Source organism: Cheilinus undulatus, linkage group 23 (assembly GCF_018320785.1).
Source record: "Cheilinus undulatus linkage group 23, ASM1832078v1, whole genome shotgun sequence".
NCBI lineage: Eukaryota > Metazoa > Chordata > Actinopteri > Labriformes > Labridae > Cheilinus > Cheilinus undulatus.
Window position 1 is genome coordinate 19214848 of NC_054887.1, and position 26308 is coordinate 19241155.

Below are 26308 nucleotides of genomic sequence, written 5' to 3' on the forward strand. Positions count from 1 at the left end.
TTTTTTAAATTTGATTAAAATTTTTAGGTGGGAATTTATTTTACATTTTTGAGAATTTACATGCAATTTGTGGAGATTTTTCTGTTGGAATGTTAAGGCTTTATGATGTAGTTTTACTTGAATATTTGGGGAATATTTAAAGAATTTTGGGGATACTACTTATGGCATACTTAAAAAAAATAGGTTAAAGAGTTTTCACATACATTTTAGAGAATTTCTTCGAATTTACTGGGAACTGGTGTGGATTTTGGAAATGGAAATTTCTGAGATACTAAGGGGAAATTTGGCCTTGTTTGGCCTTTTCCAGTCCTTGTGGTCCATCATCAAATTAACAGGAAAAATGACTCCACCAGCCCCCTCTTAATGACTGAAGACCCCTAATAACTGAACAGCCGACACTCAGCCAAAACATATGATTGATTCCGGGTCTCGGTGCATGTATGGAGCATGTCTTCCTCCTATCTCTTTCCCAATGTTATATAAAAAAAGCTCCAGTGCTTTATTTTCTGCAATTGCAGAATATTTATGGATTTATGGACACCATTTTTGGTAAAAACTAGTTCCTATTCAAAGACCAGGCAGAGTTTTTAAACTTATTTTTCTTCTGTTTATCCAAAATAAGTGGGAGCAATAAAAATGCATTCCAACAAAAGCTCTCATCTCAGGAGGTTGAATAACAAATATTACAACATTTTTGTGCACTCCTGGAAGACTTAAGAAAAGATCTATCTAAGTATGCTGTATAATGTCTGATGGATTAACAAATGCAGTCCCTTTTTTCCCCTGCTTTACGATGAATCATCTCATACTGGTGAAGCTCAGAAACAGCTGCAGCTGAAGGTAAAAAAAATGTAGGAAAATTGTAAACGAGGATAAAAATAAAAAGCTAAATCCAAACACAGGATCGCTCAGAATGTTGCATTATTTATTATCACTGTTTTTAATAGACAAAACAAACTGATAGCAAATTAATTCCCCGTTTAAAAAGCAACACAAGAGAAAATAATGAGTCCTAACTATTTTAAGGAGTTGTAGACAGATGACTCATAGCTTTCCCCAGATGGTGTGCTGCTCTCAGGGTGTATGCACAAAATAAATTCACCAGTCCTGCATTGAAATCCCTTGATAGCGGCAGAGATGACTCAAACAGGAAACAAGCTTTCAAGCAGCATTTTATCTAAACAGAGATGATAGTGTACCCCGTGGTCTCTACTCTGCTGCAGGCAGGACAAAGTGGAACATGCAAATTTATGCACACAGCTACTGTACGGACGTGTGAGAGCTCCTCACTTCTGTTTCCTAATGTGCTGTTCGCGGCTTCATCCCAGTCCAGCGGTTGTGTAAACAAGTGGACATTTATACATGGACTGTATGTGTGTGTCTTTCTGTGTGCGTGCACATGTGAGTCACTTTGATAGAGGTGCTGCTGCCTCAGCGTAATTCAAATATCAGCAATCATCTCATTCACACACTCACAACACACACATCCTTTTGGTGAGTTTGTTGCCCGTGCACGTTCAATGTCAGATAAGAAAAACAGCAAAGAAGGAGAGAGATAGAAACATTGTGTGTGCATGTTTGTGTATTAGAGTAACAGCAAGAAGGTATTTGCTCTACAATGCCCACACTACTAATCCAAAAGCTCTTTAACCCCTCCCCCCATTCTCTCTCTTACTCACACTCTCTTTAAACACACACACACCACTCCATTAACAGCAAACTGATACAGAGAAACTGTAAGGTGAGATAAATGTGTAGTAAATTGTGACAGTGAAGGGAAATAAAATGAGCAGATAAAGTAAACCGTTACATTGTCATGTTTGTTCAGATGTAAGATATGGATGCTGGGAATAAATGCTCTTATTTTTGAAGAAAGAAAGATGTCAAAGTCCTCTTTTAACAACAAAACGAAAATTTTGTGCTTATTAAAAAGCTCATTTGTCAGACCAAAAATTGTTCAGATTTGTCAAAGAGGTGAATGGCCAGGAGGGAAGAATTAAACCAAAATCTGCTGCTAAAGCCTCTGCAGGATTTAACCATGGAGCTAAACTGGTGCCTCAAACGCTGAGGACTAAAACAAAACATTTTTAAAATCTTCATGTAATCCGAATAAGAGAAGAAGTCCTCCCCTAGTCAAATGTGATCCAAACTCAGTATAAGAATGATAGTAGAAACGGTCTCCTCTGACAGACAGTTTGAGAAATTTTGCATGAACATTTAAATATGGAAACTTTTGGAAGAAACTGAATGAAACCCGGATGTTTTAGAAGGAACGATTACATGTGATGAAAAATTGATCTCCAACAAGATCCTGAGACAAATGCACTGGAAAACACCATCGTAACTGAGGATGAAGAAAGCACAACAAAGAAAGTCCAAATTCAAGACCATGTTGATATTTTCTTTCACATTGAGGGTGAAATTTTGGACTGGGTTCCACAAAAGTCAACAATGAATTAACACTATTAACAGGTTCTAGAAAATCTGAGTGAAAAAGTCTGAAGAAAGAGACAATAACTGTGGAAAAATAGTTTCATTCTTCATCAGGACAACACACTAGCTCACACTGTGCTCAGAAAGGCAGTTTCTGATCCAAAAACAAATCACAGTGCTTGATGACCCTCCCTATTCACCTGATGTAGCACTGTGTGACTTTTTCCTTTTTCTCTTAGATCAAATCTGTGCTCAGGGGAACACGTTTTGAATCTGTGTCAGAAGTTAAGAAAAGAACAACGGATTTCTGAAACAGGTGTCTGAAGACAGTGCTTCGATCAGTGGAAGACCGGAATGCAGCGGTGTGTTGATGCAGAAGGAAAACAACACTAAAATATGTTCAATAATTTGTAAAATTGTCTATTTTTTTAAAGGTCACATATTTTACTCCTTTACGATGAGGTTATACTGGTCTCAGAGGTCCCCGAAACATGCCTGTGAAGTCTGTTGGTGAAAAAAACTCCACTACTGGACTTTTGCATGTCTAAAAAAACCCCTCTGTTTCAGCCCTGCTCAGAATGAGCTGTTTCTGTGTCTGTGGCTTTAAATGTTAGTGGGCCGTCTGACTCCGCCCCTCTCAGCAAATGGATGTGGCTTAACAGATGTGGTTCTCCCAGCTGAGAGAAGGATCAGGAGAGGAGGGCAGAACTTTCTTGTAAGCAGGGAGGGCCAACCGAACCTGGGGGCGGGGCTAACTCCCCATATGACATCATGAGGGGAACATCTGAGAACGGCTGGTTTCAGCACACATTTTCTGAAAGCTGGAGGGGGGGGGGGGGTCAGATTATATTGATCCTTACAATGCCGTAAAAGAAAGATATCCAGGATTAGTAGATATTCAACTTAACCAAAATCAAAGAGAAGAAATGAGCTTTATTGTCAGAGAATGAAAAGAGTAATTCACTCCTTGCATTAAATGCTTGTTTTTTGGGCACCAAGTTGACTGCACACGGCACATCTGTCCCACACCATCAATTAACGATTCATCTTCACTGACTAACTGCATTTACACAGGGCCCAATAACCCTATTCTAATGGAGAGCCTTTAGCCCAAATAAAGCACCCTGGCTGTTGGTCGTCGTGAGTATTGAAAAAATATTAACTAGCACAGATGAGTGGCTGATCTAAGATCTCTGGCTTTTGCTTAAACATATTAAAATTGATGTAGTCCACTTTGCTCACCGGTCACGATCCGTTTAAGGTCAGATAAGCACAAACGCATCTACACACACAGGCTCAGAGGCAGTAAAGCAGCCTTGCTGTCAGTGGAGCTGTTTGCAGCTTATTGATTTCCAATCCACGCTTCCTCTGGCTGCCTCTCTCTCTTTTCAATTGTAAACATAACCGCTCTCTCACTGATTGCATTTCTAACTTCGTCTCCTTTACTCTGTCAGAACCAAACTTAACAAACCAGGATTAAATACAGAAACAAAAAACTCGATTTCTGGTGGGGTGGACGTCTCTCTCTCTCTCATTGACTCAGATTCAAAGCCCAGTCTTTTATCCCATTGTGTCTCCATTACTGTAAAAACACCCTAATAAAACCAGACTAAGGACATAATGGCTGTTTTTACTCTGTTTCAGTCATTTCACCTTCCTGGTGACTTTTCAGATTTAACTAAATTTACATCTGTAATTTTAAATGGAGACAATATCCCGTTAGGTTTTTGAGGCATCCTTTAAATGTCACAGTGTGGCCCCGTGGTCTGACTGGAGCTTTAGGACAAATTAAAGAACGAAAAAGGCAGCCATGAATACATGTCAGTGTGTGATGTGGTGTGTTTGTGTGTCAAAAAAGGTCAAGTTCACAGAGGCAGACGGATGTTACATAACACAGCTCTGCAATAATTCACTCATTCATAAAGAGAACACTGTCTAGTTCACACAGCAGACCTCAGATGACTCACACACCTTTAGGCTACTAGTAGACTTTTCAGACATGCTTTTGTTTTAGAGTTGAATTTAATATTTATAAGGCTACAGTTTATAGTTCTTTGAGCTTTATTTTCTGCAATGTTAAAAATCCTTTTCTGTAGTTATTATGAAGATTTAATACACAGCAGAGTCTGATATTTTAACAGGGAGACTATTTTTGTATTCTTAGCAATGTGCTCTCAGTTTCACCTCTTATACAGTTTTATCCTCTGGTGTAAATTTCCGATTTATTTGGCGTGGCGGTAATCAATATCATAATTTACTCAGTCCTGCAGACTTGCTAGTCTAGCGTTGTCTTGTCAGATGATGGGAGAGTCTAGAGGAGTCTTGTACTGATATAAGGGGTTTGCTGAGCCCCTTTAACATAGAGAAAATCCTGATTTTGTCACAAACACGCTTTTAATTGAAACAGCGATATATGATCAACAAAAATAGACCTCTTCATAATAATGTGCCGTTCAGGAACGAGCCTGTTCTTTGAAATTGCCCTTTAATGTGACATAGAGTGGCTAGCTCCTTTATTTTCCTCCATCCTTTGCTGTTATTCAATCCAGATTTTAAAAGCCAAACTGTTAAAAGATAAAGAGCAATTTGGGAGCCAAGCTACCGGCTCTACTGAGCCGAGTTGTCTTGATCGCTTAAAAGAGATGAATTTCCCACCACAAGGAGCGAGACTGGACAGACATCAGCTAAGGAAACACAGGGAAGAAAACTGTACAGAAAACTGTACTGAACTAAACTGAACCGCTTTGTGGAAACACACCATACGTGAGTGTTGTGTAACACCGTTCATCCAGGCTTTTAAGATATTTTAATCCATGCCTGCTGCCATTTCTCCTTGACTTTTTAAAATGTTGTGTGCCTTAATATTTCACTACTTTCAGGATAAATGTAGCTGAAGAATTAAGAACGTTTATATTTTTGCATTGTTGTAAACAGCACAAAACATGGCTGTTTAGGTAGCATTTTTCTCTGCAGAAATCCCCTCTTGCCCGGGCCAAATCGAAACCACTAAACGAGTTAGCATTGACTTAAAATGCCATGCACATGTGGGCGAGACCTAAGTCACATAATAAGACAGAGAAAAACATAAAACTGGTTGAAACTATTAGCCAAAATAAAATGGCGATGACCTATTCTGGATCGCAATTCACATGACCTTTGGCCTTAAAAGTAAAAAAATGTAGAGGCAACTTCCTATAGCCAAATGTTTTATGCATCAAAACTATATATATTATATTATATTAATAGAAAAAAGCTGATTTTGCTGTTGTTTTGCTTCTCTTGGACAAACTCAAAGTAAATTATTTTGTTGAATATTTGCACCTATCAACACTTTTTTATTAAAAGTCTACTTTAGTCTTTACCTAAGATCTTCCTATTCAATAATTTTCCTACTGTTAATCATACATTTTTGGTAAGAATCATATTAAAAAGTATTTAAAGACAACAAAGAGTAGAGAGAGAAGCCACAACACCTGTTTGGAGCTGCACCATAAAAGATAAACAAAATACCTGCGATCAAATTCACAACGAGAAAATAGAAACGTAATGCCTACAAGACATTAACTGTAATGTTAACTTAATATATCTGGCCTTTTATGACCCATGGTATTAACATTTTGAACACACGCTGGGGTACACAGCAGTGTGTGCAGCTTGAATGTTGGGACATAACGATGGTTTACTGTCGAGTGGCCAGTGAAAGTGGGTCAAAGCCAAATGCTGATGATGTGTAACAGCATATAAATAGTGAAAAACATCAGAGTATCGAAACATCTTTTGTTTTTTATTATAGAATTAGCAACACATCTGATTTCCCCTCATTCTCACACCAGCAAACTGAAACTAACCAATCAGTCTCTCTGTCTGGGAAAAAAAGAAACTTAAATCCCACGACACGATCTACTTCACAATCTTTATTATGTATTTTGTACTAAACATAACGGTGATCCTACAGGCTGACATTATTTAAGACTTTCAAGTCTTTTCTCATACCACAATAAAGCCATTTAACTAACTTTATAACAATCAAAATCATTAAATTGAAAACCATTTGGGACAATATGCCCTAGAAAAATGTATTATTACATCTATTTTTTGTACTCTCTGGCGATGTGTAACAGTAACGTTTGAATATCATAATTAAGTGACATTAAACCAAATGAGTGGCATAACATTTTAGATTAACCAGTCAAAAATGATTCTTTTTGAAAGTTTCCTTTTGACTGTAGCTATCAGAAAGGACAGTGGGAACTGTGGATTTGATGGTTATCTAAGTGAAATTATCACTAGCATGGCCATCCTACTTCTGATTTAAAATGTGAAAACCCTACAAAAACAACCCCAAACATATTGTGTAACAAACATAATGTCTTCCCAGACCTACAGATGCCCTGTCATACTGATGCCTTAAATAATTCAACATCAAGTTTTACCTCTACACGATCTAACTTCTATGTAATCCTATCAATGGGAAGTGTATACAACTTTATGGCAGTAGTCTGCATGCTAGCTTTGAGCTTCATCCTTAAAGGGGCTGACTGGTATTCGAACCATCAATCTCCCATATAAAAGTCATCAGGGTAACCCACTGAGCTGTCCAGCATCTCAGCTTATTTCAACTAGCATTTAATAAATTAGCCTCTCCAATGTAGCCATCTAGCCAGGGGCTACAGACGTCATGGCAACAGTTAAATAAACATACTCCACATGCAAACAGTTTGCAAGCAATGGCTGTAGACACTAGCAGAGTCATATTTACACAAAAACCTGCAATATCACCCTGTGAGAGTACTCATCAGTCAACATGGCTCTATGGCTTCACATGTCATCGAAGCTTCAAAAGCCTCAGGTCTTGAACAAATGTCAACAAGAAGACCACTGGATGGTGCCGATGACTACATCAAATTCCCGCGAGGTGTCGCTTTAACTCGGTTGCGAGGCGCTCTGGTGTGACTTAGGGCAAGTTTAGGTGAGGCATCAAACATTCTGAATTACTACGACTGTACTACTATCTAAAAATCGCAAGAGGATCTGGCAGCAGACCTCTATGGTATGGCGTACCAGCAGCAGACCTCTACACTGGGGCGATGACGTAGGCTACATTACCAAAGCTGAAATTTGAAGACTTGGTAGACTTTCAATCTTTTTTTTTTTTTTCATAAAACTGTGCTGTTGTGTAAAACAGCCACTTAACAGTTCTGTCCAAACCCACACACTCATTCCCTACTCCCTATCCACTACATAGTGAGCAGCATAAAGTAGACTATATAGTGGACTCAACTGCAAAACACAAAAATGATTTCAGACACTCCTCTGGCTGCGGGCGATGGCGTCATCGCCGTCTCACAATTAAAACATATAGCAACAACGACTCGTAGATTTCTATGACAATGGCTGAGAATCAAAATTAACGGTAGAATTTCACTGAAAACTGATTTTTGTGTCTTCAGTGGTAAAATAGTCTACATTTTTGTGTGTATTATCACTTATTTTTGCATAAAGACGATGGTCTCATGTCTTGTAATCCTCATAGGAGGAAAAGTTACTCCATTTTGAATCCTTATCATTTTCTTACATATTTAATACTTTGGTTAAAACCAACTTTTAAAAAGTTTTGATATGTGTTCCTGTGCTCCTCTCGTTCGTCCGTCAAATATGAGAGCAGCAACCGTCATCGTCCCAGTGTAGAGGTCCCTGGCTCGAGCAGTGTACGTCATCACCCCAGTGTAGAGGTCCGCTGCTGAACGCCCCACCATAGAGGGCTGCAGCCAGATGCCTCTCAAAAATTGGACAACCGCTTAGAAAAGTAAAGGTTGTGTAGTATTTGTGGTATTTTCTTACTACGCCTTGAGTTCATGTGCACATTTTTTGATAATTTAGCTTAAAAATGACAAATAAAAGGCACAAAATTTTGGGATCTGCTACAGCAGATTGCTTTGATCAACGGTTAATAAGGCTCCAATCCATACTGCGAAAATATACATTTTAGCATGCATTTTTAATTTAGTTGTTCCCAAATGGTGCAGCAGTGTCAATTTGAACAACCATGCATTATTACAATTACTCTACATCAACTGAAGACACTGTAAGACAATCTAAAGAGGCAGTTTTTCCATGGATATGTAGATGGAGTGCCATGAAATGTGGTTGAAGTCTTGTTCTCTTGAATGTTAGAGCTGTCAGACTCCATCTGCTCTAATTAACTTTATAATTAACATTATCACATCCATTTGAACGTCATTATAGTTGTAAATAATGGAATAAATGGTAGATTATCATACTTGGCAGCACCTGCTTATAACATGCATACTTTTAGCGTTATTACTGACAACATAGCTCTGTTTTATATGTTGTTTCTCTGTCTCTCAGGAGATGTCTGTTAAACACAAGTGTGCTTCTGCTCAGTTTCCGCCTGGTAAAGGGAGGTTTTTCCTTGCTATTGTTACTTTAAAAAATGTTGCTAAGAGCTCTGCTCATGTTGGATTAATGTTGGGTCTTTGTACTACAGAGTTTAGTTTAGATCTGCCCTTTTTAAAGGGGTCTTGAGATAGCATTTACTATTAAAAAAAGGATTTACTGAATATGCAGACATCTGCTTTCTCATTCAGTAGGATTAGACATTCATTGCTCTTCATCTTTTAACTGTTGATTTGGAAAAAAACAAAAAACAAAAAACAGACAGGAGTCCATGACAGCTGTTTTAATCGATCAAAGCCTTCACTTTCAAGTGTTGCACATGTTCCACCAACCTTTAATGGGCTGCTTGACTTCTCCGTTCTCCCGCTTGATCTCGTTGATCACTTTGTGCTTCTTCTTCTCCCTCTCTCTGTCTTTGACCTTCTTCTTCTCCCTCTCCTCTCGCTCCCTCTCCTTCGCCTTGTTGTCCTTGTTGGAGTGCTCTGTGAAGGCAGAAAAGAGGGTTTTCAAGACCTCAGTGGTAGCAAAATTAGGGCCCTATGATTTCTGCGTTGGCGGAATTGGCCGATTAAAACGGAATTTACAGTTTAACGTGGAAATTGAATGAATTTGACTGAAAATGCTATGTTTTTTTACAAAGAGAAACGTTTATGAGGAATATGTTCTGGGGGGGATCACTAAAGTGTGGCACAACTCGACCCCTCCTAAACAATAACAGCATGTCAAAGCAGCTGCTTGGAACACCGGTAAACATCATGCAGCTCAACATGGGGCACCACAGTGCGACAGTGTTGCACCTTAAAGAAAACTCATCCGTGCTTTGAGTTATTTTACCTCACCACACCAAAGAGTCATGGAGAGAGAGGAGTGTCTGAGTGCGAGGCACACAGCTGAAGTCACAACTTGAGGACCTGCTCACCTCTTGAAGGCTTCAAACTCGATTCAAATGGACTCGAGATTTTATGAGGTCCCGTTATCTAAATGATGACGAGACAATACGTGTCTGCATTAATGAACCAGTCTGATATGAGGCAGACAGACAGACAGCAATGTATGGAGAGAGATGAGGAGAGAACCGTTAGTTAGGAACAATGCAGCATCAAACTGCATGCACTGTTACAGACTGTGAGAGTAAAAAAAAGTTTAGGTAACTGTTTTTCTTTTAACCATTCATCTTAAATGTGACCTTCTTATTCAGTTACTATCACTCTGCGTTTGAGAGAACAGAAGGATTTCTTCATTTACATCACAAACATCAGTTACAACCCAGTGTGATTATACCTGTGGATGTGTCTTAAAATGTTGGAAATATCTGACTGTTACACTGATTATATTAATTTTATATCAGGGTTATCAAAACTGTGGCTCCTGGGCCAACTGTAGCCCCTTTTCCAATAAATTTAATGTTATTTGTATTGAATTAGTTAAGATTTGATTCATTTACATCAACAAGACACTCTTTTTTATGGTGAAATTTGTGGACATTTTAAAAAACGGAATTACAAAAAATTAAAATGGAATTTGGCAAAAACTAAAGCAGATTTCATAGGGCCCTACAAAAAATTAGCGTGTCAACCATATTGGCTTGCTCGAATCCGTGCCCTTCGATTTATTTTTTTATTTATTTTTTTGGTCTAGTCCTTTCATAAAACTCCTGCCAAGTGCCTCACCTCGGCCATCCTCTTTGACATTTTTGGCTTTTTTTCCTGCTGCAACAAATCCACCCCTCACCAAACCTCTTTTTTTTATCTCTCTTATGTTTTTCAGCGCTGTAATAACCTCACAATTCCCTTTAACACTGCAGTAAGTTCACTCCTAACCTTCCAGCAGCATCTCATTGAGATAAAGTTCACGTCTCTATCCCTTTACTCAGCCTTGCTTCAATATTCTCCTGTTTTAAAAGTCTTAAATCCTCCCTTCACGTTCTTGTTCGTTTTATTGCCTCTTCAGCTTGACAGAATCGTCTGAGGAATATTACACATCCAGGAATTGGACTGCGCTCGAACGCTGCAATCATTGCAGATCGATCTGAAAGAGAGTTTAAAATGTAAATATCATAGCAGCAAATGTGTCAAGTGTTGAAGTGTGCAAATAATGGCTAAGAAAACCTAACCTTTCTAAGAAAATCTGATCAAATCTTTTACACCTCTCCTTTTATCCTTTATTTTCTTTCAATTTTTCATTAAAAGAGAGCTGCTCTATTTATTCTACATCCATCTTCTGTTTATTCTTTCCCTTTTCACCAGAAGTTTCTCCTTTGAACTCAGCCGGAGCCGTTTTTTTAAAGGAAGCTGTGTTTTCAGACTCTCCTGTGGATGTGGGGAGTGGGAGAAAGTCAGCACGATGGGGTAGGGACTCACTGTTTGCAGGATCAAAAGAGAAAAAGCTTTGAAAGTTAAAAAAAGCAGCTTAAAGGTGCAGCTACATCCATACACTCCTTTTTAATGATTGTGTTTCAATAAATGCTGTGGCATTCTGCAGTTGTGTTTCTTTGCTGCTTAACATGCAGGTTGTCGTGCCCCTCGTATCCTGTGGTTGAATGGAGGAATGCCAAGAATGCTAACAAACCATGTAAAGAACGATGCAAAATAAATGCTGTAAAATTACCAGATGGGTGTTAAGCTGCATGCTGGAGAAAAAACAGTGTGTTTCAAAACATCAATTTAGCTCCACAGGAAGCTGCTGATAAAGAAGGGCTCGCTCAGATCTGCTGCCAGATTTATAAAAACATGTCGGGGCCATGCTGCAGCGTAACAATCATAAACTTTAAATTCAGTAGCAACAGGAGACAAATTAGCCCAGTAGGCTGACATGCTGTTTAAACACAGTTTGAGAGAACAGACTGCCCCTTTAAGTAGAGAGGAGGCCGTCACAGGGCTGCAGGGTCACAAGTTCAGTGTTTGGCGGTGCGACACGGCTCCAAACTGGAAATGTAAATGAATGAGAAATTAATGAGATACACGTAGCTGATCTTTTTTCCAGTTTTGTTTTCTGACTTTCCTGCAGCAGACGGGTTTGAAGGGGAAACAGCAGGTGGTTTTCAGTGAGGATGATCACAGGAGAGAAATCACTTTGAAAGATGGAGGGGCCAGAGGCAGCCGGTGAGGAAAACTCAAGTACACCCAGCTTTTCACCGACATTTAAAGATGGGCAGCAGAATCCAAAATTCAGAGGGTCAATGTTAGGACTGTCACAACTCCTACAGAAACAATATGATTATTTTTGTTTATAACAATAATACAGTAATAATGCTGTAATTGACACATGAGCAGAATGGGCAGCAATAATGCAGAGTGTAAACGGCATCTGCCCACTGGATAACTGGAATGATGTTTTTCAGTTATCGTTTAATTTTAGAAGCATTCTTTGAACATGTTTAGAAGTTGTTTGGTATTTTAGAGGGGCTTTCTAATGCTAAACCAGCAGAGAACCACATCTCTAATTACCTTTCCTGAAATTTAACTTTAGCTGGCTTCACACTAGATGGGTATCAAATTGTAACCACAACAAACATGGAGGAGCATCAACGTCTTCATCTTGCTCTGATCTGTTTCACAGTGAAAAAACTGAAAAAAAGGATATCAGAGAACCGCTGGCTAAGAAGACAACATGGTTGCGTTTATGTTTGTCAGCATTAACCTCCTGAAACCTGAGCTTTTCTTTGCATTTTTAGTTTCTCTTACTTATTTGGGATTAGTAGCAATGGTGTCAGTCATTGAGAGAGGCATGGTGATGGCATTTTGATGATGGATCACTAAGACTTGTTAAGCATTAACAAAATTTCTGCTAATGTTCTGAATTTCTTGAAAATTTTCCTTCTGAAAAAAAAAAAAATATATATATATATATATATCAACCTAAAAATAGGGATGCAGGATATTCTCAGCCTGATATTGGTACCGGCAGATATCAAAATTTCTGCAATGCTGTATTTACAATCGCTATTTTGGTCATGAATATCAGAACATTTTGATTATAAATTTTGGCCAAATAAACCAACAAGTTTGTGGAGTTTTAGGCTGGACCAACAGGCCAACAGCTCCTTTTCTTTGTCCTCATTCCTTACATTTTAAAGTGTGCCTTAAGGACTTAAACCTTCAACTTCAAACCTTGTTCAAAGGACTGAATTTCTAAATCTGAAATATTTATTTAAATATCAGTATCAGAATTTTGTACTTTTATTTTTTATTTTTTCCCTATAATCTGGATGGGAATAGGTTCCATGAGAGGGGGATTTGTTCTGTATGTTGTTGTTTGTCTAACTGTTTGACTGTTAGATGAACGATAAGTTGAACTATGGAACTGAGTCCTTTTGTTTTTATATGCTAAAAATAAATAAATAAATAAAAATCAATAAACAGAATGTTCAAAAAATATATCAATATCAGTATCAATATCACTACAGGCTTAAATGAATCTGTATATATTGGCATATGGATAACCACAAAAATCCAATATCCCTACTTAAAATTTCAGTGAAAATTCTTGAATACATTTTTAAAGTATCCCATTAAAAGTACCCCAAAATATCTTCAAATATTCCCTAAATGTTCCAGTGGAACTTCATCATTAAATCTAAAACATACTATAGCAATTGAAATTTACCCACAAAATTACCCCCCCCCCAAAAAAAAAACCCCAGACAATTTTCAAGCAAATTCCTCAGACTTTCAAAGCAAACTAATCCTAAATTTTCTCATCAAATTCGCAACAATGTACCTATGCGTTCTGGAAAATTCCATAAAATGACAAAAATTCCTCCAAACATTAAAACAAATATATAATTTCAAAGGACGCCCCCCAAAATTCCAAAACGTATTCCCCAAATTTACATCTTTCCTTAGTTTTTGTGGAAGTACCAAAGAATTTTCAAGGATATTCTCTTAAAAAAGGTAAATAAAATGCCCCAAAATATTTTCCGAATATCCATGAAAATGCCTGAAAATATCCAAATTCCTCTAGAACTCCAAACATTTTCCTAAATTTCATGAAAATGCAACAAAAAAAATCTATGCTAAATAAAAAAAATCAAGAAAATTTCCAATGAAACTCTTTAAAATATACTTACATATCCCAAAATTCTATGGCAAATTCTATTTAAAAATTCTAATTGCTGAAATTATTGCTGTTTTGCAGCAAAGTCAGAATGTAATGTCCTCATATGTACATGACGGGTCTTAGGAGGTTAAAAGTATGAAACTTCTAGCTGGTGACACTACTACTAATGTGGTTATTCCATCAGAGACTCGGGGGCTAAAATCATCTGGTGTGTTGCCAGCCTTCGTGTGATTGATCTATCCTTTAGAATATTATCAACTTTGTTTCTCCAGCAAGGTGTAAATGTGTTACGTAATGTGATTAAACGGGAACCCTGTCCAGGGCTTCCCCTGCCTCTCATCAAATGCATGCTGGGATATAATCCAGCCTCCTGTGACAGTGAACAGGATCTCCTCAACAAAAGATCTGAACAGTTTCTCAGTTAATAAAGATCTTCTTTGTCTAATTGATTGAATGGAACTTTATTGTAACATGATGATCAGTGGACAGCCATTTTTTTCAGCCATGATTAAACTCACTGAGGCAAACAGTGACAAAACAAAGCGATGACACAGGTGTGTGAATGTGACAGGTAAGGAAAGATGATGCTTGACAGAAAGCCTACAGCACAAAACGGCCTGAGGTATTTTCACGTCAGTGTTAATAAACTCTAAAACTACACGAGAATACCTCGCCCCAAAAAGAATTCTCCTGCTCTCCACACGGTCAGCCTGCCTGTTAGTGATTTAAACCCACACTTCACCAGCCCAGCTCCATACAAAATAATTACACAATATGATTCAGACCGTCTCTTATTCTCCTAAACAATTACAGACAGCAGAGTGAGGTATTTCATAGTTTTTAAGGAATGATCCTGCTGACAGCAATGTAGCATTACTGGGTGCTGACTGCAGCTAAGCTTCGTTTTCTCTCACAAACACTTGCACACAAAAATCCCTGCTTTTGCAAGAATAAAATTGTTTTTCTGACTTGTTTGATGGCCAGAATGATCTCCAGCACAACGCATGAGAAGTCATGTGCCATTTGAAAACTTGTACAATAAGTGGTTTTCCATCAGCAGCTCATATTTTGGGTGTTTTCTTTGAAGCAGGATCATCCAAAACAGCCTGCATTTAGCTGTTAGTATACTGTAATAGCAGACTATGTAAATACAGTGGGTAACAAGAGTAGGTCATTCAGCTGGGTTTTTGGCATCCTCTTAGTTGAAACATTTTCTTTCACACAAAACTATTGTGTATAATTCAGCTACGCTCCCTTGTCTACAGACTTTCTCATTTTAAAACCTAATGTAACCCAGAGTCACGCCCTCCAACCTCGCTCCAACAGCAGACCAAGCTCTAATAATATTACAGTGATGATGTGATACTCTTTTGATCCCAGCAGGAGAAGTCTCCTCTCCCGTGAAGGTCACACAAACCAGTCGGATTCAGAGCCAAGTTTCTGAAGCTGGCAGCAGGACCCGCTTTCTCTGGCTCAAGGACACTTTAAAGCACCGGGCCCAAAAACTCACGTCTCACTCACCAAAAAACACTTGGCCAGCTATTCAACACAAAGAGGGAAAAATCACCAGTTTCATCACAATACAATATGATAACGATATTTTGGACGATACAATATTTTCCCATATCACAAAATCTGCCACCATATTCTTTTGATTGGATTCAGTATAGGAGCCTACGATAGATGCCAGGTGATTTTAAGCACAAATTTCACAGAAAAAAACTGTTGCGGGGATACTTTCAAAATAAAAGAGTAGCTCGAAGCATCGATTTAGATCGATCTTTTCATCAATCTGATTGGGTTATTAATTGACTCAATCGATGTATCAATATACATCAATGGATGGTTACACCCCTATTCAGCACGTGTTAGAAAAAAGGGATTGGACATTGTTTTTGTGTCAAACTGAGACCGTGTAAACTGCAGCTTTGCAAAATTCAAGGAAGAAAAATTTTAAAAAACTTTTTACAGCTAGCGTGAATCAGACTGGCTTGAATTAAAGCTACCGTGAGAAACTTTCCCTTTTGTGTCAGTTTTTGTGACCCCTGTGGCCAGAGTGATGTAAATTCATTGCTGATCTTGATCTATTAATGCATCAGTAGTAGGGGTGTAAGATATAATATGTGGACTCCCTCCAAAAGCACCGTGTCATTACGTAAAGACATACAAGCTGATATACCGTGAAATATAAAAGATTTCAGTACATACACTCTATACTGGTTTATTTATTTCTCATAAAAATCCTGAAAGCATTTTAATTCACTACAAAAAATGGGAAAATCCTCATCTTCAGATTGCATGCAGGACCATATATTTTATAATACACTAGCCTATATATATATATTTATTTATATACTATACATATAATTTTAATACATCTTTGTTAATAGATTAATTCTGTTAAAGTCCATATTAACTTAAAATTGCATAGTTGTTACATATGTATATATACATATAAAAATAACGCACACACATATACATATAAATATTGCAATATATCAATATCGGTACCCCTGTATCGGGATACATACCGTATCTCCAGATTCTTGCCAAAACACCCCTAATTAGGAGTGCTTTTAACAACACCAAAAACCTTATTTTGCATTCATATGACATCTACCCCTTCCCCAGCAGCAGTTTCTGACATTTATAATGCTATCATAGTGATAATAAATCTTTGTACTGATGGTCTGGTTTGCTTTTGAGGGTCAGGCAGAAGCATCAGTGATAATTTCAGTCTGTTTTAAAACAAGTTAAAAACCCCTCACAGGAGCTTTAATGTCCCAGCAGTCACCTGCTCTACATACAGTCATTTCTCTTCCTTGTCTTTAAACTGCTTAAAATAATTACAGCATCCCACTGCTGGCCATACAGCAGCTAAATACAGCAACTAAGAGATTACGGCTCAAAAGCACCTCAGCGGGATTATCAAAGGAGATGATTGTTAACATTCCCTTGTTAAATACAAAGAGGAGTATAAAAAAGCATCAAATGAAGCTCTTACAAGTGTAATAAAGCCTTTCTGATTGCTCGTATAAAAGGTACTCATTAGTTTTGAGATTCCACTCTTGTGTTTTGCATCTCTCTCTCTCTCTCTCCACCCTTTTGTGTTCCCAGGACTCCAACAGCACGCAGTCACATCCGCCACTGCCTGTTTACGAGACTCTGTGTGTTTCTGAAAGCATGTTAGGGCGACAGGCCAGTGACACGTCTCGTCCTGGTGGCTGTTCAGAGTGTGTGACCTCTTAAACAACCCAACTGGAAAAGGGATGACATCATGCATCCACATATTTTTTCCTGTGTGTATCCATGCATTACCTGCATCAAAATTTGTTACCTTAGTAATGAACTGAATGTAATAATTTATCCTCATGGAGTCTCATGATTAGAATTTATGGAACAGAGTAGTTTAAAGAGCATATTGGTAGTTTTACTGGCTGACATTATTCATGTCTGTGATAGGGGTGTAATGGTTCAGAGGCCACAGCTCGATTTGTAGCTCAGTTATGGGGTCATGGTTTAGTACAGGGTCGGTTCATCAGTAGAAAAGAAACAGAGGCCTGAATTTAAAAGCATAATACTAATTTTCCCTCCTTTAAGTTGACAGTAGTGAGGCTTACAGTTTGATCCTTCTTGTGTTACTGAGAATTACCTGTGATAGTTGGTACAGCCTGCGGTGTATCAAACATGAAAAAAGAGGGAAAACAGGCAAAAAAGATGCAAAATAAAAGAAGGGATGCACAGAGCCGATACCAGGCCAGCTCATATTTATAAAACACAGCAGATTCTGTACTTAGTATCATTTTAAAGCACAATGTTAGCCTCTCATTATGTTATAACGCAGTCAAAGTTGGAGCCGATATGCATTTACTGCAATATGCAAAATAATGATAATAATGTGGCAAAAGTAAAACTGCATTATCAAAACGTTGTGGGAAATAACCATCTTGGCGCTAGCTCTTTCAGCATCGAAAACAGCACAGTAGCAACAGGTAATAAGGAAGCGATACGCTGTGTCAGTGGTACCAGTCTGAAGCGTTGATTGGCTGGACTTATATGACACCTAACCAATCAGACTGTGTTATATTTAGGACATTATGTGAGACAAGGAAGAGTGAAATAAAGCTAGAGGGGAATGCAGCCAAAGTAGAGCACTTTTTGATGAATTAGTGTTATTGATAAAATAAAAATGCCAATACTGATGATCGGCTAAATGCCTTACCTAAATGTAAGTAGATTTGCTCATACTTGTTGTATTGGTGCATCCCTAGTAAAAAGCAACATAGGAATGAATAGTCTAATATCTCATGAGAATGATAAAATTTGTAGAACATCATGATGAAAATAAAATATGTATTTCAGTCTTTTCATGGTATTACAGTTATGATTTATGTGCTTGTAGCTGCAATTCTCTACTTCTGCATGTCCATGTATTGCCTTTAAAAGTACTACGTCGCTAATGTCCTCTACCACCAGCTTTAATGTCCAGAGGTTCTTTTTATAAACAGCGCAGACAAGTTTGTGAGCAGAGGAAGCCAATGGGTCTTGTAGTTATTCTTCTTCGTGTTTTTGTTTTGCCTGCTTCTTCCTCTTCTTCAGTGCATGTTTAATAGTGGTTAGCAAACAGTCATGAGCGTTTCGCCACCTAGACTGGCGTGTAATACTGTCAACTGTGATTACCGTTTTACCCCATTTAGACCAAAGAAAGAATTCATACATATCAGTACCTGATGTATTCTGAAATTGCGCAAAAGCCTTGGTGAGCAACCAAAATGGAACTACACATCAAAACAATGCAAACTACAGGTCATGTGATTGGTCCACTGCAGAAATTTCTACAATCATATTGTGTGCACTCTAGTGGGATATAAGTGGCTGCAGACAGACAAACTAATGTGTCAGATAAACACACGCTTCCCTGAAAATACCCGACTCCTCCTCTGTCTCCTTTCTTTTCGTCTTTGCAACAGCTGCAATAGAATCAGTTCAATATTTATACACTTAATTTTCCTCTGCCATGGTTTCCTGTACACAAACGAGCAGAAAATATGTTGCAGGGCTAGAAGCCTTTGGTATAGCATAGCAATCACACTGCCAATAAGCATTAAGGCGGAGAATGGAGAATGAAGTGTTGCGTTATAGGTTGGGCTGCAGGCGCTATCTTCGGAAAATCGTGCACAAACCTAGACACAGTATAGCAGTACTGCTTCATTAAAGAGTAGGAGAACAGATCACATAAACAAGGAGAGGAAAACTGATGCCGAAATAATTATTCTTAGGGACACACAATATTTCATTTTTGCAGATATCCAATATGTCAATATTCAGAGATTAACTTAAGCTGATATCAATGCTGATATTTAAATGTAGTTCAGATCTAAGACTTCAGTTATTAAAATGCACAATTTAAAGCTTAAGAATGAACTAATTTACAAATTTTAGACTTTACAAAACACTTTAAAATGTAAGGAATGCTGACAAATGAGAAAAAGACTTAAACTGATGTAGGTCTGTGGGTCCAGCCAAAAACTCTAACTTATTTGTTTAATCTGCCAATATTTACAAGTGATATAGACTTTTTGCTATATCAGCAAAGCTATGGTATAGATTAAAGGTTGATTATAACCACTTTTTGAATGATGTAGTAAAAATAAAAATATGCTTTAGGTTTCAGCTATTTGAAGCTAATACAACCCATGAATGGTTTAAAGCAAAAATATAGCCTATGTGTACATTGTGCATTCATTACAAGCATTAATTTAAGCTAGATAATTTTAACACTATTATAAAGTAGTATAAAAAATTTTAATGTATTTTCAGTTTTTGGTACTGTACATTTTTTTTACTTTTACAAAGATATTTTTATATTTAGTTATTGTAAATTGGCGCTAACTCCAGTGTTTATATCTTTTATTTTGAAATCATTATCATGTAAACACATTAAAACAGCTGTGAAATCAACAGCTGATAATAGTTGTGTTATATTCTTCAGATATGTCGTTAAGAAACGGTTTAGTTTCTATTTTCTTTATTCAAATATCCACTAGAGTTAAATGTTGAAAGAATTCAAATTAAAAGCTGCCTGTACTCGTTTCCACACTTGGGTTCATTTAAGTGTATTTGCATCGGCGTAATATGACGTTTATAGCAGTAAAACTAGATTATTGGAGGATTGGGGGAATTATTACAGCATGTTCTGCTTGTACAACTGAAGAACATGGAGTAACAACAAGCTGTGGAGCTCCGTGTCTGTTTCCCATACAGCCGGAGGTTACAGAGGGGGGCGTGGTGCTCTACCAAAACAACACTTACCCCATAATGGCGGGCGGCTGTCATATTGTTATGACAGTAGCGTGTAGTTTAATACAACCCGCTTTCTGGAAAATACTATCAATACACACACATCACTGATGTTAGAGAATAAATAACAACTGACCTCAACGGTAACGCTGGCACGACCAGGATTATAGCTCGCCTATACGGTTTAAATTCGACTATTACATTACTGTTAAACGAATTAAACTGTTTATATTTAGTCAATACGACGTAACTACGTAACAATTCCGCAAGAGCACGAGAGCAGCTGGTTACAATCGAACAAACAGGTCGCGCGACTACTGCTCCTGGAACGCTGATGAAGAGCTCGAGGGTTCACGAGCGGGTGAACAAGCGACTAAAGCTGGCAGCCATAGCCCCTAGAAACATCGATTAAACTGGGCTTTACTGCCATTTACCTCGATGTTAACCTAGTTTATGACGCTCATTCGTAAGCAAGAGTAACTCTGGAGCACAGTACTGGTTCCTAATATCATTTAAAAGCGCTCTAGAGTGGTGGCGAGTCCGAAAACGGGACTGTCCAGACAAATTAGAAGGCAGTCAACTGCACACTCCGGGCCACATGTTCATATCCCAAGTGGCAGAATAAACGCTGAGCCAAGTAACTATAAAAGGGCAGAACTCAAGGCTGTTTAATGCATAAAAATAAAACTTTGTGGATTATCTTTAATCAAATTTCTACTAAAGAAATAAAATACTATTGGCCTACCTTTGGGTGGCAACGTGACCTCCCCATTTTCTCTCTTCACTGCTGAAGTGTTGTTAAATCTGCTGTTTTCGTTGTTGTTGTTGTTACTAACATTAGTCCCATGTCCGGAGGTCACCAACAGTTTATGTTTCTTTTTCTCCTCTCCGCCTCCTTTCTCCTTATCCCTCTCTTTCTCCCGCTGTTTATCTTTATTAGGTTTTTTGGGTTTGGAGGAGGAAGGCGCTTTGTGGAGGAAGAAATCGCTCTGTTTGAAGACTTTATGGATGTTTGTCGGTGGTTGGGATCCACCAGTAGCAGGCAGCGGAGGGTTGCTGCTGCCCGTCTTGACCGGGCTGAAGCTCCACGAACCCGGGCTGCTGCCATAACTCTGCTGCTTCGTGGGCTGCTGGACTTTCTCTTTGCCGCTACCGTCGCCTCCCACTCCCCCGTCCCTGCTGAGTTTCTTGGGTTTCACGGTCTTCTCCTCGACTCGGACCTTCTTGGGCGGCGGCGGATTGAAATCCCGGGAAGACTGAGAGCGGTTGTCAGGGGCTCCCTTCGCCTCGGTGGGCTTGACGAGCGGGCTTTTCGCGGAGGCGGCCACAGGGGCTACCGCAGTAGCAACAGCAGTGGCTCCGGTGAGGTGGACGGAGCCCAGCGAGTCAGCCATCTTGAGGCTTGTCTCTCTATTTACTCTCTTTCCCCAACGGCCGCCGCTCCGCTGCTGTTTTTTTGCACGACGTGCAAGCAGGCAGAGAGGGGGCGGGACTAAGCCGTGACTGACAGGCAGGGAGCGAGAAACTGGAGGCGGGACCTGGCTGAATCAACTGTGTTTTTATTGGTCAAAAATAATTTATTAATCACTCATTAACACGAACTGTCTTCCTCCTCATCTCCATTTAAAGCATCGAGTAGTTATTATGTAATTGATAAAAAAAATGTAAAGCGAATAATGAAATGGATATTTTAATTAAGAGTTAAAAATGGTTAAAGTAACCAGAATCCTAATTTTCATAAACTGATTTTTTTCCACTCTTGCTTTACTGAGGACCACGAAACAGATTGCAGTTATTAGATGAATAAATTCAAGTATTTGCCCCAAGAATTAACTTTTTTCCCTTTTTTGTTTTGCAACTTTAATGACATATACAAAAAAATACTTTGGCATAAAAAAAAATTAACAGAACCTCTTGTATGCAAATTTATACAATGAACAAAATTTCAGTTTTCTTAAGAACTGAAATATGTAAACTAATTTCTAAATTGTGTAGAAGTCAATTATATGGAAGGCCAAAGAGGACAAGCATACATTAATTTTACTTAGTACTTACTAGGTACATAGACTGTAATTAAGAGCATCAATGAGCCTCAAGTTTGCCTGAGGGCACCACAAGGCAGGAATGAGGACTGACACAAGCGTACTTGTGCTCTGGATGTCCTTGTATAACATCAGGGACATGGGAAAATAATCTGTATAAGAATGACTCCGTCCACATTTGAAGCAAAGGTTTGGATGTGGAGTAGGTACAGCTAGGTTGGGTGCCAGGGTTGTTACAAGCCCCTTGCCCCTTGTTGCGTATCTCTAGGGGTAAAAAAGCCCAGACAAAAGAGATGCTGACCAGCTTGACCTTGGCTGCCAAGCAACACACATGTCGACATGTGTCGAGCTTGACTCTGACCGTATTCTCTAGGGGTGGGAATCACTAGTGGCCCCACAATACGATATTATCAGGATATTTGGGTGACAAGACGATATTGTTGCGATTTTAAACATTTTGCAATACACAAAGTATTGTGATACCATATATTGTGATCCGTACCATTTTTTCAACTGTTTAGCTGATTTTGCATTAGTCTTTCCGTCATGTTTGTCATATTTCCACAGTATTTTATTCTCATGTAGCACTTCTTGCAAACCTCATGTGTCATGTCCATCTCATTTGTGCACTGCTTTCATTCCTAATGTCCTTTCCCTGGTGCTGCCATGTTTGTTGTTCTAACTTTCTCCTTGTCTATGACCGTCACCTCTGCTGACCTCACTGGACAAACAATTTTATTTTTCCATTATCATAGACTTCAGTTCATATTAGCAATTAATTTGAAAAAATCAATACTTGGTGGACGAGACGATAGAATATATCAACAGACAAAATATCACGATACTATGCTGTATCGATATTTTTTTTCTCACCCCTAGTATTCTCCTCCCTCCCCAGCCCCGGGTTGTGGCTCACCATGCCCCTTGAAGAATCCTATATGTCTAAAACTTATGCACAAATATTTTTTCTTCATTGTTTCATATACAGTGCTTAACAAATTTATTAGACCACCTGTCATATTTGTCTCAGAGACCATCCAGCATCATGAAGTGCTTTAATGCGGACTCTTTTATTTTCAGTGAACTCTCCACGTTTTACCGTTTTGAACAGGAATGAGGAATTTCAAACTGAATTCACCTTTTTATACCCAAATTTGAGCCGGCTCACTGGGCTTCTCTGAGAATTAAAAAATTAATCAAGCATAACATTCAACCACTAAAACTATTTTTTCTGTTCAGGAATGCAAGTAAATAACTGTAATTTGACATATTAATCAAGAAATAATAATGTGCTTTACTATTTTTTCAGTTTTTTTGTAAATCAGTAAATTTGAAAATTCATGGATAACAATAGTAATTATGTTTCAGCATTAAAAATATCATTTCGGTTAAAGAGCTTCTCCATATTGGTGTATTAACCACTGCAGAAACATAAAAAATGATTTTGGTAATTACCAATGCTGTTAATTTAGGGCAGCGGTGGCATAAACATTACTTTGGGTGGTGGTCTAATAAATTTGTTAAGCACTGTATATGATAAAATTAAAATAAAGATTCCTTTGTTGTAAATCTGAGTAAAACAAAATGCATGCTATGTCCTCTTTGGGCCTCCATATGATTGACACAAAATTATTGGCAACAGTTTTCAGCAAATTTTTGCCAATTAAAATTTTCCCTTCAAAAAAGAAAATTCAATATCCTAGTTCCAACTCCTTTTTTTTTTTGTTTACTCCTATTAAAAAATTGATGTTTGAAAACATCCCTTACAACTAAACAATTACTGAATTTAGACTATAATTATTAGACATAGTTTAAGTTATTTAAAAAGCTTGAAACTGTGCCCTCTTTTCTGAAGATAAACTCTAAAATATTGGGTTCATGAGGCTTAAGGTCTTGGTTTGAGGCTTGACGCTTGCAATTGGCTGTATAAAAACAGTTGAGATAAAAGTGCTTTAGTAATGGCTGAAAATGATCTTAGTGTCCGCTTGCTGATTGTGCATTTTACTCCAGTGTCCACTCCAAATGGATATCCACTTTCACCTGTTTGTTTAATCTTTTTTACATTTTCTCTGCAGAACACGACCCCTGAGAGTCAGCACACTGCCCATCACTAAAATGTATGAAGTTTACCAAGCATGCATTTTTCTTGTGATTGAAATGTTTGAATCAAAGGAATAAATTCGCTCCCTTTCATCTCCTCTTCATAACGAGTCTATGGCACTCAGACCGCATCATTACAGAGTGTCGTGAATCCTCCGGCGCCTGTTTTCACTTTGATTTATTGAGATGAAAACATTCTCCTCACACAGTCTGATTGGCAGAGCTCTTGGTTCGAGGCCTGCCAGTGTGTGACAGCAGAGCGTGAATACTAAACATGATTAGTGAGCTGTAAAGTTACAACTGGCCGTAAACATTGTGACAAGATTATTAGACGTTACAGGCTTGGAGTGGTAATCTGATGAATGTTGGTGTGCATTGTAACAGCTGGGGAGAACACCACGTCTTTAACATAATCTGAGTGGATACATTATACTGTACGTTTCAGGCTTCTGAACAGAGCTGACACAGTTTCAATGTCTTCCAATGGCAGCCTGCTGCTTCTGCTCACATATACTCAACACTGATTGGCTATATTTATAAGCCATTACATAACATGTTAAACTGCTCCATGGGAAAACTGAGGTGACCCAGTTAAGATAGCAACCTGGCTTAATTTATACAACAGAGAGAGAGAGAGAGAGACTGTGTGAAATCGAGTGTGTATTCATACTGTGCTACAAGTGTGCTACACTGTGGGAAACACTGCATTGATTATCAGCTGTGCAGGTTAGAAGAAAGGAGCTATGCAAGAGGATTGAGGAGAGCTCTGGAAGGTACTTACTTATTTCTTATGGTGCAGTGCATACATTTATAGTGAATGCAATAGGCATTAAGTGTGTCCATTAAAATAAAAGCAGCATTAGAAAGAAGATTTTTCTAAGATTTTGTCTTGTCCTGATTCAAAACACATTACAGAATATTTAATGACAGCATCACTCCAAGTATGCACCTTAATTTTCACGTAGAGCTCCTATAAGGAACTTTTGGATTGTGTTGAATTTGGCGCCCCCTCTGGACAAAGCAGATTTTTTCCCTCTTTGCTAATTTTGTGCTGCTCTAATCAAGCCACAACCTCAATTGTTGAAAAATGCTGAACAGGAGGGTGAACTTTAAAAAAAAAAAAACTTTAGCTGGTTCATCAGAAGGCTCAACCCTCAATTTACACATACTCCACCTGTGCCGCACTCCAGGTGGGCGTGCACCCTTGCCCACTGGGTGTGTTCCTTCAGTGAATCGCAGTGGAGCACAGCCCTGAGCAACTACATGTTCACACTAGAACCATATGTAAACAACAGATAACCTCACTTTTATGAAGTTCATCTGCTGTTCACTTTGATATTATTCTGTAATTAATTTGCTTCTATTATGGGACAGTACATTAGGAAATAATAATAATAATAATTTCTTCAACTAAGGATGTGAGGATTCATGTAAAATTCTGTGGTTTTTCCACCTCAAAAATTAATTTCCCTTTAATCCTAGTGTTGTACCTCTGTGACCCTCTGATTGACTGGTATATGAACTCTTGTGCCACAGAAAGAGACATATAGTCATGTGCATATGTTTAAAGCATGTAGGTCGCTAAACACGTGATGCTCAGCTGCCAAGGTCAAGCTCGACAGCTTTTCTTTAGTCCGAGCCTTTTCATCCCTGGTATTATGCAAGAGCCTGCCAGCAGTTTTTGGGTCCTTGAGGCATCCACAGCACAACCAGGATCTCATGGTAACCCTAGTATCCAAGTAGACAGTACCTTAGGCCATGCTTACTCACCACATCTACACTTTACTCAGCCCTACAAGTGCAGACTTAATTATTAGCCTCGAGTTTTGGCCCAAACATGCCTCAAAGTTCTGCACAGTACTGTAATGTTGATATAGTGATGTGATGATAATCCTGAGTCTGTGCTTTGTATTGTTTTAAAGTTGACTAGGTGCTTGCATGTTCTTCCTCCTGTTTAG

General features: G+C 38.4%; 1 protein-coding gene across 2 annotated transcripts in view; it reads right to left on the reverse strand.

The window, feature by feature from the left end:
• The window catches only part of LOC121505401 (lysine-specific demethylase RSBN1L-like), a 63523-nt gene extending 41243 nt beyond the window's left edge, over window positions 1-22280 (reverse strand). Inside the window, exons 1-3 of one of the 2 annotated variants that reach the window (XM_041780699.1) lie at window positions 20954-22280; window positions 18131-18175; window positions 9183-9332 (exon numbers count right to left, since the gene is read on the reverse strand). In XM_041780699.1, coding sequence (XP_041636633.1) covers window positions 9183-9332; window positions 18131-18175; window positions 20954-21602 — 844 coding nt within the window. In that variant the 5' untranslated portion in view covers window positions 21603-22280. The remainder of the gene's footprint in view (window positions 1-9182; window positions 9333-18130; window positions 18176-20953) is intronic. The other variant, XM_041780700.1, reaches the window with a different exon arrangement.
• Between the last annotated feature and the right edge of the window lie 4028 nt (window positions 22281-26308).